General features: G+C 39.9%; 1 protein-coding gene across 1 annotated transcript in view; it reads right to left on the bottom strand.

The window, feature by feature from the left end:
* Nucleotides 1–14463, bottom strand: part of POU2F3 (POU class 2 homeobox 3) — a 56450-nt gene that overhangs the window by 20496 nt on the left and 21491 nt on the right. Inside the window, exons 3-4 of the mRNA XM_074302188.1 lie at nucleotides 3287–3391; nucleotides 1731–1833 (exon numbers count right to left, since the gene is read on the bottom strand). Coding sequence (XP_074158289.1) covers nucleotides 1731–1833; nucleotides 3287–3391 — 208 coding nt within the window. The remainder of the gene's footprint in view (nucleotides 1–1730; nucleotides 1834–3286; nucleotides 3392–14463) is intronic.

Below are 14463 nucleotides of genomic sequence, written 5' to 3'. Positions count from 1 at the left end.
CCAGGGACATTGATCAAGCATTTTAAATGCCTATTTTTATGTTCTAAGCAAGAAGCAACATGGCGTAATGGGAAAGTGGCTTTTCTTGGAACAAGTGAGACCTCAGTTCAAATTTGCTGTGTGATCCTTAGCAAGTCATTTAACCTCAGTGGTAGAGGCCAGAGCTAGCAGAATGAGGCCTCATAAGTAAAATGTAATTGAGAAATATTTTTTTAAATAAATAAAAATACAGTAGGTAAAATGTGATTTTCTAAATCACTATGCCTATACAGAACATATGATTTCTTATTTAAGTTTGACACTATTGGACTAGCAAACTCTCTAAGAAAACAAATTACACCTGCTTTGGTAGAGGAAGCATCCTTGCAGGAATGCCTCCTGGGAGGAGGGACACCTTAGGTCCCTACCTCCTATCCCCTATGCACTATGTGTTAGACACTAAGGTAAACACTGATGAGGTGGTTTGTGTGACAGTGCCATGATTATCTTTGCTGTCTACACTAAGTAGAAAATCCATCGAAGCTGGCTTTGATTCTCTTAAAAAAAAAAAAAAAAAAAACCCACAAAACCAAAACAAAACACAATGGTGGGTGAAGATCACAGGAAGCAAGCACTCAGGAGAGCCAAATGGGTTCCAGTCTCAGCTGTTTTGAATTGTTATTTCCCTCATTGTCAGAAATCTCAAGAACTAGCTGTTCCTCTTCCTATCTCAGTAAAGGGATTGAAGAATAGCTAAATAAACCTATGAAAGAAGGTTCAAGGCTTTGTCATTATTCTCAGAAGCTTGGAAACTGAGTCTAGGTGTTATCTTCCTGTCCAGTGCTGGGAAGCATGAGCAAATGTACATATATATATATATATATATATATATATATATATATATATATATATATATATATATATGTGTGTGTGTGTGTGTGTGTGTGTGTGTGTGTGTGTGTGTGTATATGTGTGTGTGTGTGTGTATATATATATATGTGTGTGTGTGTGTGTGTGTGTATATATATATATGTGTGTGTGTGTGTGTGTGTGTGTGTGTATATATATATATATATATACATATATACATATATATCTGGTTTCCCACACAGTCCCCTGACATTTTCAGGAGGTAGGGGGCAAGGATGTATTCAGAATATATTTATGGGATGGTGCTTTGTCTGTGTGCTTTCTGGCCACCCGATTTGGGAGGAGGGGTGTAGGTGAGTAGAGGAGAGAGGGAGGGATCCAGGAAATTAGAAAAGTAGACACATTCTTTAGGGGACCCAGGATGGTCAAGGGTGACAGCTTACTCCACCCACCCCCGACCTCCCAGCAGCCCTCCCTGCTGCCCCTGGGTGGCACCATTGTTCTGCCCAAACAGAGCCATAGTCCCCCCCGACACACCCCGAGCCCAAAGACTTGGAGCAATCTTCCTTCCCACTGTAGCCACAAGGCGGAGAAGACAAGATTTCCACAGAACTGAGATTTCCTGGTGCAACAGCTGCTGCTCTGCTCTGGAAGAGGCTTTTCTTTTCCCTTTTGCCCCTAGGGTTGGGGCCTAGAAAGGAGAGAGATTGAAACTGATCTAGCAAGATATGGGCCATGGGAGCAGAACGATACAACCAAAATGTAGAATTCCAGGGGTCCTTTTCTTGGGAACAGGTTGTGCTCCCCACCGAGAGGCTGGCTGTTTCCTGGTTTGACAAAATGGTATTTGGGTTCAGGTAGAGAACCTCAGGGCATCTTACCTTGTTGCCCAGACTGAGACTGAGACAGCAGAAACTGTGACACAGATTGCAAATGGCTGGGAACCAGTACAAGTTGCTGGAGAGGGTGGAGAGAAGCCATGTCCTATATGTGGAGAGACATAGTTTACAAAACATTTGAGCTAAGTTCAACTGCTCCATCCACCTGAATCTAATGTCTGGCATAGCCACTATTTTCTCTCCTTAGTCCTTAATCACACAGATCCTAGTGAAAACTTTTTGTACTGTTCACCTCTGTTATTTGTCTTCTCATTTATTTTTTAAAATAGGTGTTAAGTTTATCTGCCTAAATTCTATTATGTTCTTTGAGGGCACTGGAAGCTCAGAAGCATTCCCAGACATCTAAACTGATTTACGCCAAATCCAGTGATCAGACCAGAAGCCTTGCTGGTAGTCATATGAGATTAAACCCAGTTTGAAGACATTAACTTTGACTAGATTAGGGGTTATATCACAGGCTTGAGGTCTGTGAACTCACTTGTTTGTTTTTTTTTTTTTAATTTTGATCATCGTATTTCAATATAATTGTTCTCCTTTACAATGTTGTATATGTATGTCATGCATTTAAAACACTTCTGACAACAGGTCAATAGGCTTCATTAGATTGGCCTCCCTCAAAAAAAGATTTAAAACCCTGGGCTAAATAGATGAGAGAATCCAATCAAAGAATTCAAAAGCAGCATAGTATACTGGAAAAATATCCTGAATTTGACATCAATTCTAGCTCTTCTACTTATTACTTGCATCACACTGGTCAAGTTATTTATTATTTGGGTCTCAGTTTCTTCACCTGTCAAACGAGGGTACAGTAATGCATCTTTCTATGTTCTAATTCCTTTAAAAAGGACCCAGTAATTAGCCTAGATCTTACATAGATCAGACTGATACCTCTCTCTATGGTCCTCTTTCCAATTTGCCATAAGGGAAGCTTAGTGAATCTAGGCTTCTTGGTGCCATGTAGCTTTCATAGGATGCTATGTCTATAGTTAATTGTTTGATAAATATTTGTTTAAATATTTTGATAAATATTTGTTTAAGAAACAAATGAAGGGCCTCTAGTAAAGGAGATTCCTGTCTTTCCAAATTACCAATCTGAATAATAGAACATTCCCTTTATCTTTTGTCTTTTTATTCTCCCCCAACTTGGTTAATTCTGAGATAAAGATTCTGTCTTAAAACCAGGAAGGAAGCCACTGGGACTGTCAGATCATGCAACAGTAACCCTCGTTGATAGTCGTTGATGGCAGGTCCCCCTGAAGACACTGGCATTTCTGAAATGGCCTTCCATTTAGTATCTTTGGTATTCAGTTTTCCACAGGAGAACTAGAATTCTTTCTCCCCAACTTCTTAGCCAAGCTGATTTTTGAAATTTTTCCTTCTGTCTCAATTTTCTAGCCCCTTCCTAACACTCACTGCTTGGGGCTTCTTCAGACAAAGTATGGGTTGACTTCGGAGGGAGTGGGTCACTGGGGTGCCTCTGAGAAATGCCATCTTCCCTTTGAGAAGATCCAAGCTTCCTGAAACTGGCTGATAGTTACCCCAGGCATCTGGTTTCCTGACATCATGGCAGATCCTTGAGACAAGTGGCAGGGCCTGTGTGATAGAGATGGCTGCAAGGAATCACTGAGGTCTTCAGTTTTGATCTGCAAGAAGAAAGAGAAGAGTTAAAGTTTCTTTCAAAGAAGTTCTGGAGTAAGTCAAGGAGTAGGGGAGAATAGAAAACTACTGGATTCCGTAAATAACTACTTGCTTCACCATATGGAAAAAGGCACTGGGTATGTGGCAAATTACCTTGTTTGACTATCTAAAGCTAGCAGTGTCAGATTCAGATTTGATAGAGTGCTAGATTTCTAGAAAAGAATACTTATATTTAAGTATTCCCTCTGTTGCTATGTGTGACCACGTTGTCTCTTCTGTAGAATACCAGCTTCTTGAGGAGTAGGCTATTTCGTTTTTGTTTTTTTTTTTTTTTTGTTTGTTTGCATAGCTAACACAGTTTCTAGAGCACAGTAACTAGATTGTTGATTTGCTCGTTTCATTTTTTAAAGATCTCCCTGTCTTGCCCAGAATGGAAGTATCAACTATTCATGGTCTGATCCAAAGCTGATCTTCACAAGCTTTGATCTATTCCATTTCCCATCTAAACCAGTTTTTTCTGCATTTATCAGTGTGATGGTCCCCAGCTTGGAAGATCTGACCAATGCTCACTCCAGGAGAATTGGTGTCATAATTAGTGTGGGTGTCCATTTGGTTTTTAGCAGTAATACAAATTAAAACTCCCTAACTCAAGTGATCTACCAACCTCAGCCTCCTCCGGTAGTCCCACCCTCCAGGGACTATAAGCATGGACCAAGAAGCCCAATTTATTGATGACTGCTTGATCAATAAAGGACTAATCTCTCAGTCTGTTTCTTGATTGGGATACTATACTAGTAAACCCTTCCTCGAATGAGATGATATATATAAAGCCATATATAAATCAGTATTGCTACTTGTGGGGGCCTCCATCATGGTAGACCAGTCCATAAGGGGGCTAAATACTATAAATACTTGTTTACAAGGCAAAGAAACAAGACTGAGACTCCCCACCTCCACCCCAAGGATTCATTTCTGATTTGTAAAGTATATTGCAAATAAGGGATTTGTTTTAAACTACATTTCTCAGTGTTTCCCCCTGCCCCAGCTTCCTTACCTTCCCTTTCTACTCCCCCAACTTCTCAAACATTCCTCCTCCAAGATTACTTTCCAGCTACTCTTTATACATACTCTGCACATAGCCAGTAGATAGCTACTTATTTGTATTTTTTGCCTCTCCCATTAGATTATAAACATCTTGAGGGCAAGAACTATCTTATGTATTTCTTGGTATCCCCAGTCTTAAGCACAGTGCCTCAAACTATTTAAAACTTAGTGAATGCTAGTTCATCCATGATTGTGTAAGACTAGATGAATTGTAAAGCTCTGGTATTCTGCAATGCCATGATGCTGTTATTTCCACTGCTGCTTGCCCTTCACATGGGAAGCTGCCACCACACCCCAGTGAGTTTGGTGACAATCTCTACCATCCCATCCCGCCACCCCCTCAACCCCCTCCACCCCATTGCCTATTTGCAGGCATTAACGTGTCTCCTGACTTAACAGCAATTTTCATACTAGAGTCCCAAGGGGTCTTTTTTTGTTTGTTTGTTTGTTTCTCAGGCTCATCTCCTATCCTTACTCTACAGTAACATTACTGTTCCAGTTTGTTATGTGATCCTCTAGTATTCTGGGCTAGACTTGGGGACCCAATATATCTTGAAATTGGTTTTTAAATCTACAAAGGGAAATAGGGTATTATTCCTCTCCTGTCTTTCCCGGTAATTATTTTGTCTTTATTGTGTGTTTATTCATCTGTGTTCATGCTAATTTTCCCCAACAGAATGTGAGATCTTTGAGGACAAGAATTATTTCAATTTATCTTTATATCTCCAGGATCTAGCACAAGTCCTGATCTATAGTAGATGCTTACTATATATGTGTTGAAAGAATAAATGAATGAGGATCGCTGGGAGGAAAAAGTACTTTGATACACTTCTAAGTTTAATCTACATTATTAATATTTCTCCATCTCTTTTTCAAGACAATCAACAAAATGATAAATCAAGACCTGATTTCTACAATTTGCCATGTGAATACTCACACTGAAAATTTAATAATGGTGCTCCAGAGAGCCTGCCAGCTGACTCCAATACACTTCTGTCTCCCTACACACACACACACACACACACACACACACACACACACACACACACATGCATGCACATACATACCCCTTTCCAATCTTCTTATGCTTTGCTTCCCCTCCATTCTCTCTCTCTCAGCCAACATACTCTTTGACTCAATAACATTGTCCTCCTTGAGAGTCATCTGCACCAAAGAGAGGACTGTGGGAACTGAATGTGGATCATAACATAGTATTACCACTTTTGTTGTTGTTGTCATTTGCTTGCATTTTGTTTTCTTTCTCATTTTTTCTTATTTTCTGATCCGATTTTTCTTGTGCAGCATGAATTATGGAAATACGTATACAAGAATTGCATGTTTAAACATATATTGGATTACTTGCTGTCTAGGGGATGAAGGGAGGGGAAACATTTTGGAACATAAGGTTTTTGCAAGGTCAAATGTTGAAAACGATCTATGCATATGTTTTGAAAATAAAAAGCTTTTTAAAAAAGTAAAAATTAAAACAATAACAACAACAACAACAACATTGTGCTCCTTTCTGTTTCTTGTGCAGGGCACTATATCACCTGATTCTGGCTATTTTCACCAACCTTCCTCCATGACTAGAGTTCTCTTCTTCCTCATCTCTGCCTGCTTACCTCATTGGCTTCCTTCAAATCTTAGCTAAAATCCTATCTTCTACAAAAAGCCTTTTTAGATTTCCCCTTAATTGTGATGTCTTTCTTCTGTTGATCATCTACAATTTTTTCCTATATATAGCTTGTTTATTCATAGTTGTTTACATGCTGGTTAGAAGTGTTAGAAAGTTCTTTACACACTGGTTTTAGAGGAGGATTGTCTTTTGTCTTTGTATCCCCAATGCTTAGAATAATTCCTGGCTCATGGTAGATCTTAATAAATATTTATTGATAGACTGATTGACAAATTCACCATTTATTAAGGACTTACTGTATGATGAGCACTCTCACTATAGGTATTGAGAAAGCTATATAATTTAGATGTAGTCAGATAAAATATGTACACTTCCCCTCCCTCCCCTAATGAAATTTATACTAGATAACCATGTGAAATTCCTATGGGAATAAGAATGAGCTAGGGCCAAGACATTTTTCACTGAAACAAAACACACTATCAAATGACTTTGGTATCTGAGAAGTGAATTACAGAGGTTAAAATCTCCCATGATCTCTAGCATGATATAATAAAACTGAACTAGGAATTAGGACACCTGAGAGCTAGTCCCAACTTTATCACAGACTATGTGCTCTAAGATGAGTTAGCCAAGGTTTTTAGGCTTTTGTTGTTGTTGTTGTTGTTATTGGTTTTTTTTTTTTGTTTTTTTTTTAGCAACTTCCATATACTGTTAGAGATGGGATTTTGGGTATCATGTAATCTATTCTACCCTTCTTTCATTATTCTGATGAGGAAATTGAGAAGCAGGGAAGTGAAAGGACTTGTTCAAAGTCACACATCAAGGTCTATGGTCACTTCCTGCTAAAATTCTATGATCCTATGATTTTTAAGTATTCCACTTCTAATATTTTTTCATGCTATGATTCTTTCCCATCAGCTTATGAAACACAAATGGCAATCCTTATGTCATGAGAAATTGGGGATTTGGAGAATACAGATTTTGCCAGTTCTCTGGAATTATTGGATAAAACCATAGAATACAAAAGGAGACCTTTCCCCCCCAGATAACGGTTGAAGACAGCTTCTTTCTGGAATGATCTTACCAATTTGCATCTCCCTCTCCTTTTCCTCCTGCCTCAGTGGACCACACTTGGGTCCTGTGAATAAGGGTCAACAACAGAGAAGAAAGGATGAATGTCATCCAGAAGAGAAAAAGAAGGCCTCAGGAACATGTAAGTTACTTCCTAGGTGTTGGTCCATTAGAAGAGTCTCTGAGACTCTTACCCCAGTTGCCCCTTCACCTTTTCCACCCCCGCCTTGGATGGCACCATCATCTGATCAGCTCTGAGTAACTTCTAGGTGTTCTACTGTTGCCCCGAGAATTTTAGATTTCCACACGCCAGATTCTAAGAAGACATTTGGCAGCTGGTTTAAAAAAGAGAGAGAGAGATGGAGGGTTTCAAAAAAATCTTAAACCTTGGTCTAAAACTGGGGAGAGGCAGTGATATTGTTACTCAATCTAAGGGAAATCTTTCTGATTGAGTATCCAAGTTTCCACAGAGTTTCATCCCCCTACTTCTCATTGCTGTTGGTAACTTTGGGAGTTTGAGAAGTAGGATTGGGGGAGGAGAGGGGAGGAAGGGAATGAAGGGAGGATATGGAAAATAAGGAGCCAGAATCTCTCCAGTGGAACCACCTCAGGCAGGTTGGCAGGGCCCCAGTTTGGGAGGCAAGTAGTAGGGTTCCTTTACAGACTCATTATGCACCATGAGAAGATAAGGAGGAGCAGCTATGACAGAGCTCTAAAACATGTGCTCTGCGTCCAAACTGGGTGCTATCTGTTAGAATCAATGCCAGGTCTTCCTGCAACACTTACTTTCAGTACCCAGTGCCATCATGAAAGAAAACTCACCCTTTCATCTATTCCCTGGATCAACTGCCCTCCTTCTAGGGGTCTCTTGAAGCCCCTTCTGACAAGGATGTCCACAGGATGCTGGGAAATGTCCTTTTGGACATTTATTTATGGAGTTTTCTGAGAGCTTTGTCTCATGCTTTTCTGATTCTATTCTCTTGCTTCATAGGGACTCTCTCAACCCTCATTATTTCATATTGATGTCTTGATCATCCATTAGGCATGGGGTGGGGAAAGTCCCCCTAAAGAACAAAATCCCTATTCTCCAGTTTTCCAATTAAGTCTGACAACTTTGGCTATCTGGATTTTGTGGATCTTTGGAACTCCATAGCTGGAAAGAAAGGAGAAGTGGGGGGGGAGAGTAACAGCTTCCATTGCTGCCAGCTGACTTCTCAAATGCTCTTGAGGTGCCGTCCAAAGAAGGATCCAAGTATTCAAGAACCAGAGTCCTTTCCAACTGGGGGGAGGGGGGGAAGCAAACGTTTTTACAGCTGCTGAGGGGAAAAGATTGGACGCCTTCCAGGCAACTGGGTGTTGCTGTGGATTTGGGAGACAAGATAGAGAAGACTTCAGTTGGATCTCATAACTTCATAACATGAGAACCTGAGGCGAATTGGATGAAAATCTGATTCTTGCACCCACCCACCCCTTGCCATAGATATTTGTAAAAACTAAACCAAACTCACAGCTTTACTGGAAACATACAGGTTGTCCCCTGGCTCTATCTCTGTCTTTGTTTCTGTCTGTCTGTCTGTCCATCTCTCTCTTTGAGGCTTTACATACAGTGTGAAGTACTTCTTTAAGCTCTAATAAAAGATTCACTGGAGGCTAAGGGCATGGACTGTGATACAGGGTCCAATTTTGCCAGTTGCTCACTAGAACCTGGCCATGCTAAAATTCCACCTTCTTCCAAAAAATCTTTTCTGGACCTCCTTAATATTCGCACTTTACTTCTGTTGATTATCTCCACCAAATGAGGTGGCTCTTGTGGTACCCTGTATCTTCAGGGGTGTCCCAGGTGGTTAAAATGGCATCTTGTTTTCTTTTCTTCCTTAATCTCAATGAACTCCTTGGCACTGTTCAGATCAGAATATGGTGAGCTAATCTTGGAAGGAGAGAGCCCCTCGAAAGGACCAAAAACATTTAACATACACTTGGCTGCACAACCCAAAGGAGAGATAAAGAGCAGGTGTTATTAGTCCCACTTGACAGATGAAGAAACCAAGGCCTAGAAATATTAAGAGGCTGATGTAAAACTTCTCTTCCAAGTAGTTAGTTCAGCCACATCAATAACCCAGTCTCCAAATTTCTTCATTTAATGTCTTCTCTACAAAACAAACAAACAAAACCCAAGCCCTAAAAAACTGAGAGATAAGATTGGCCCGGGAAATCAACTCAGATCTTCCAGGAGCAGGAGAGAGACAATGAGGAAAAGGATGCACGTTCTACCCTTCCCCTCACCCCTTGGCATGCTTTGCTGGACAGAGCCAGCCGATAGTCATTCACCTTCCACAGGAAGAGTCCACTGACATTTTCACATGACCCACAAGGGGAAAACAACCAAACACTAATGAATATATCACTGGCGATGAAAGTGATCAAAGCTGTTGCCCTAGTTGCATAACTCGTTTGTGGAAAGTGTTTCATAAACATTTCACAAGAAGGAGAATTTCAAAGAGTGAACATCTCCCAACCTGCCTTCAATTACTGCCCAGTTTTTTTTTCCCTCCCCTTCTCTGCTTCTCCCTACCAGTGAGGAACAGTTTCTGTTTTGTAACTGATCCATAAAGGTTTGGCAAAGGTGCTGCTCACGAAAACATCCTGCAGACATATTGCAAGTGGTGGAATCCGGCTTCTAGCAGGGGTGAGCAAGGACCCGAGGGACCACCATGACCAGCGCCTGCGCCGTGGCTCAGGGCACTCCATCTCTGCTCCCTGCTCCGCCCCACAGACCTATCGCCCCATCTCCTTAAACCATCTGTGTGACCCATGGCAGGTAGAGGAGATGGAGAAGTCCCCTCCTCCATCCATCTCCCAGCAGGGAAGAAAGCTCCTTTGCACATACAAATTGCACATATTTCAAATTTGGTGAAGTACAAGGGAAATGAACTGAGAACCAGGAAAGCTGCTATCTGGTCCTGTTTTTGCTATGTGACCTGGGGCAGGTTACTTAATTCCTCTAAATCTCAATTTGCTTCACTATAAACCAAGGGGGTTGGCTGTCTAATCATTCCCAAATCTAGAATTTTATGACCTTAAGTAATACATGGTCTAGTGCAATAATAAGGCAGCTAGGGGTGCAGGGGATAGAGTGCTGAGCCTTGAATCAGGAAGAACTGAGTTCAAATGTAGCCTCAGATACAAGATGTGTGACCCTGGGTAAGGAACTTAACCCTGTTTGCCTCAGTTTCCTTATCTGTAAAATGACCTGGAGAAGAAAGTGGCAAACCACTCCAGTATCTTTACCAAGAAAACTCCATGAAGAGCCAGACACAATCAACACACAACAGGTAATAATTCTGCACCTGGAATCAGAAGCTCTGGGTTTGAGTTCTGCTGCTTACTGGCTATGATCCAATTCTCCTGCACAAAGTCTACAGCACAGCTATATCAGCCAACTCAAAGCTCTCCAAAAAGTGACAAGACACTCCATTTCCTGTCTTGGACCCCCATGCCTGTGTGATCCAATGCCCAGTTTTCTCACTTTAATTCCCTCTTGGTTTCCTTTAAGATACAGCTCAAATCCTATCTCCTGCAAGATCTTTCCAATGCTTAATATAGTGTCTGGCACCTAGTGGGTGCTTATTAATGTTTATTGTTTGATGGACATTTCCTGATTCCTACCCTTCCCCCCACTTCTTTCAGATTACCTTTTATCTTCTTTGCATATATATCTTGTATGTACCCAATTATTTACACAGTGTGGTCCCTCTTCCCCCAATACTCAATTAGAATGTCTGCTCCTTGAGAGAAGAGATTGGTTTTTTGTACCCTCAGTGACAAATGCATCCAGAACTTAGTATAGTGACAACACATAGTAACTCCTCTGAGCTTTGGTTGACCCATCTGTAAAATGAAGGAATTGGATTAAATGTCTGCTAATGTCCCTTCCATCTCTCAAAAATCTATTCTGTAAAGCCTATAATTTTTATTACTTTTCCATCTGACACTTGAAGTTGACACCTCCAGAAATGAAATTCTCAAAATAAGAGACATCTTTATGTTTTCTTCTGCTTGTAGTTACCCTGGAAATGTTACAAGCTTATCAGTCACAGCGTTTTAACACTTTTTCACTCTCTCCTTAGCAAGAAGGGAGATTTGCTACAGCTGGCACAAGCATGAAAAGTATCATCATTTTACACCTATAAGATTCTACCACTTCCTAGAAAAAATAGAGAAATCCTTTAAATTGCATTCAAAAAGCATAGAGACCTCAACAAAGGCCTGTAGAAATGTTTCTTTCTTGCCTAAACCCAAGCTACAAAATCATAACCTTCATTTTTAAAAACTATTTCCACATTTCAATACTTCCACAATCCCTATGTCTGATTTTCCAAGAGTTATAAGCAAATGATTCTGTTATTCTAGTATTCTAAAACAGGACTCTTTGGGATTTTTGGTCCCCAGGGCAAGGAGGGAGATCCCTAAATTCCATTGTGCAGATTATTTGCCTGGTATAAGTCATATGGAATAAATAAAGGAGTACAATGGAAAGAGGAACTGGGTTTCAACCCTTGTTCTGTCGTTTACATGCTTATGTGAACTTGGGCCAGTCATTTTCTACTTGATTTCATTTTTCTGATCTAGAAAATAAAGGATTGGACAAGATGATTTATAAGGTTCCATCTAGCTCTAAATCCTATGAACTACTGATTACAGCTGCTTTTACTGCAAAAATTATTTTCACCTTTTCTAGGGGCAGTGCATTGAACTAGGTCATGATTATGGTAGCCATGGAAAATTGTCCTCATGACTTTTCTTGGATATGGTTTGTCAGAAATCTCCACCTTGCATCACGTCAATTGTCATATTCCTATCTGCTTTTTGCTGCAGAATCTTGACTATCTTCTCTGAGGTGGGAAAGATTAAGAGAAATACAAAAATGAAGAAAAGGAGAAAGAGACAGAAAAAGATGGAGACACAAAGACAAAGACCGAAGGCAAAAGAGACAGAGAGACAGTTAGAGAAACGAGCAGAGAGAGAGGCAGAAAGACAGAGATAGAGACAGAAGAAGAGAGAGACAGAAGGAGAGAGAGAGAGAGAGAGAGAGAGAGAGAGAGAGAGAGAGAGAGAGAGAGAGAGAGAGAGAGAGAGAGAGGGAGAGAGGGAGGGAGGGAGGGTGAGAGAGAGGGAGGGAGAGAGGGAGAAAAAGAGAGAAGGGGGAGAGGGAGAGAGAGAGAGAGAGAGAGAGAGAGAGAGAGAGAGAGAGAGAGAGAGAGAGAGAGAGAGGAAGGGAGAGAGAGAGAAAGAGAGAGAGAGAGAGAGAGAGAGAGAGAGAGAGAGAGAGAGAGAGAGAGAGAGAGAGAGAAACCTTTTCCATCATCTAACCTGGAAACTCTTTTTGTAGTGTGTTATTCTCATGATGCACATGATGATTCTATTTTGAATTTTGTATTGCTTTTTGTTCTTTTGGTCCCCAATTTAAAGGAGAAAATATGAGAAAGAGAATAAACCATGACCTCAAAAGAAATGCCTACCCTAGCATTTATTCCAGAGGATTTTAAATGAAATTACAAAAAGGCAGAGCAAATTCAAATGCGGGGGGAGTTGGAGAGAAGGGTAGGCAGGGAGAGAAGAAGAGAAGAGGTAAGCATAAAGGAATGGTCCCACATGTTTACAAAGCTACCATTACAAAGCCTATAGACTTCTGAGAATAATGTTTTTAAAGGCATAAAATGCAATCCATAAGATTACTCCCAAAAGCCAATTATATTGAAATTCAGTTATCTATCAAGCTATCCATCTCTCTATCTGCCTGTCTATTTTTATTTCACAAACCCTAGAATAAGAATTCCTGTCCTAATGTGATCATTTTATTTTACAGGTTAAGAAACTGAGATCAAGAGATAACAGGATCAGAATTCAAACCCATGTTTCTAGCTCCAATTTTTCTTCCATAATCCTATAGTTCAAACCTCTAGTATGAAACTATTCCATCTAAAGAAACCTTTGGATCTGTCTGTCACTTTATGTAGCTTTTATTAGCATCTGGCACAATCAGATCTTCAGAGGAAAGTTTCACATGGAACTCAAAATGGATTCTTACTTTGCATTTCCCTGCTAAGTATTAACTATATTTCAGGAAGAGAATTTCATGTTAAGATCTTGTGTGGGTAAACCAGCTGAATCCTTAAATACAGAAAACAAGGGAATCTGTCTCTTGTGTGACAGCTAGAGTTGTTACCTCCCTGGGTGATTTTGAAAATACTTGGGTCTCAGCTGGAAGCCCCTCTCACACCTCCAGCCCCATCAGTGGTATACTAGTAAGAGCTTAACCTCTTGCTCTCCAGGGAGAGAAATGATACTTTTAGTATAATCTGCATTATTACCATTTTCTCCATCATTTTTTAAGTTGAGAGAGTCAACAATAAATTAAGCCCTAATTTGTAGTATTTGTTGGGTATAAATGTTCACAATGAAACTTTTTCAATTGTTTTTTGAGATGAATCTAGAATACTAGTCTATGTCTAGGGTTTGATTAATACATACCTCCATATAGCCCAATAAGGTCTAAAGGAAATGAAGGCAGAATTCATAGTTATCTTTTAAAAATCATAGGACCTTAGACCTAGAAATAGAAGGAGACTTGTAGGCCACTAGATTCAACCCCTCCTTTTACATGAGTTTTAGTAGAGGTTAAGTGACATCCCAGAAAGTTTAAGAAAAGAAACTGGAATCAGGAAGATGTGGAGTTAAAATTTGAACTCATATACTTAGTAGCAAGTCACTTATCCTCTAACTACCTGTTTCCACAACTATAAAATAAGGATGATAATGACACCAACCCTTCCAAAATTTTTGTGAGGATTAAATGAAATTGCCAGCATCCCACATGTAGTAAATGGAGAACTCAAGACTTCAAACTTAGTTTTTTGATTCAAAATTCAGTTCTTTTCTACCTTACCAGAGTCTGAGAGTTCATATTTCTCCCAGAAGCAGGTATCACCAGAGTGACTCAATAAAAGGGAAGTAAATCAAAGATCTCTTTTCTGAAAACTAGCTTCTATACTGGCTGACCACAATCAATGTTTAGGGTTCCCCCATTAGAGATTTATTTAAAACATTTTCATTTTAAAGAAACTTTTATTAAAATAAAAATAATTCTAGTAGGCATTAAGTCAGTTGAATTCAATAAGTAGTTTAAGCAGCTACTATGTGTAAGGATTTTTGCTAGTAGCCTTATACAGAAAAACAACAGTCCCCCTCATCAAAGATTTTTACTGG

This window comes from Sminthopsis crassicaudata, chromosome 3 (assembly GCF_048593235.1).
Source record: "Sminthopsis crassicaudata isolate SCR6 chromosome 3, ASM4859323v1, whole genome shotgun sequence".
Taxonomy (NCBI): Eukaryota; Metazoa; Chordata; class Mammalia; order Dasyuromorphia; family Dasyuridae; genus Sminthopsis; species Sminthopsis crassicaudata.
Note: the sequence above shows the minus strand (reverse complement) of the source record. Positions and strands in the feature narration are given on the sequence as shown.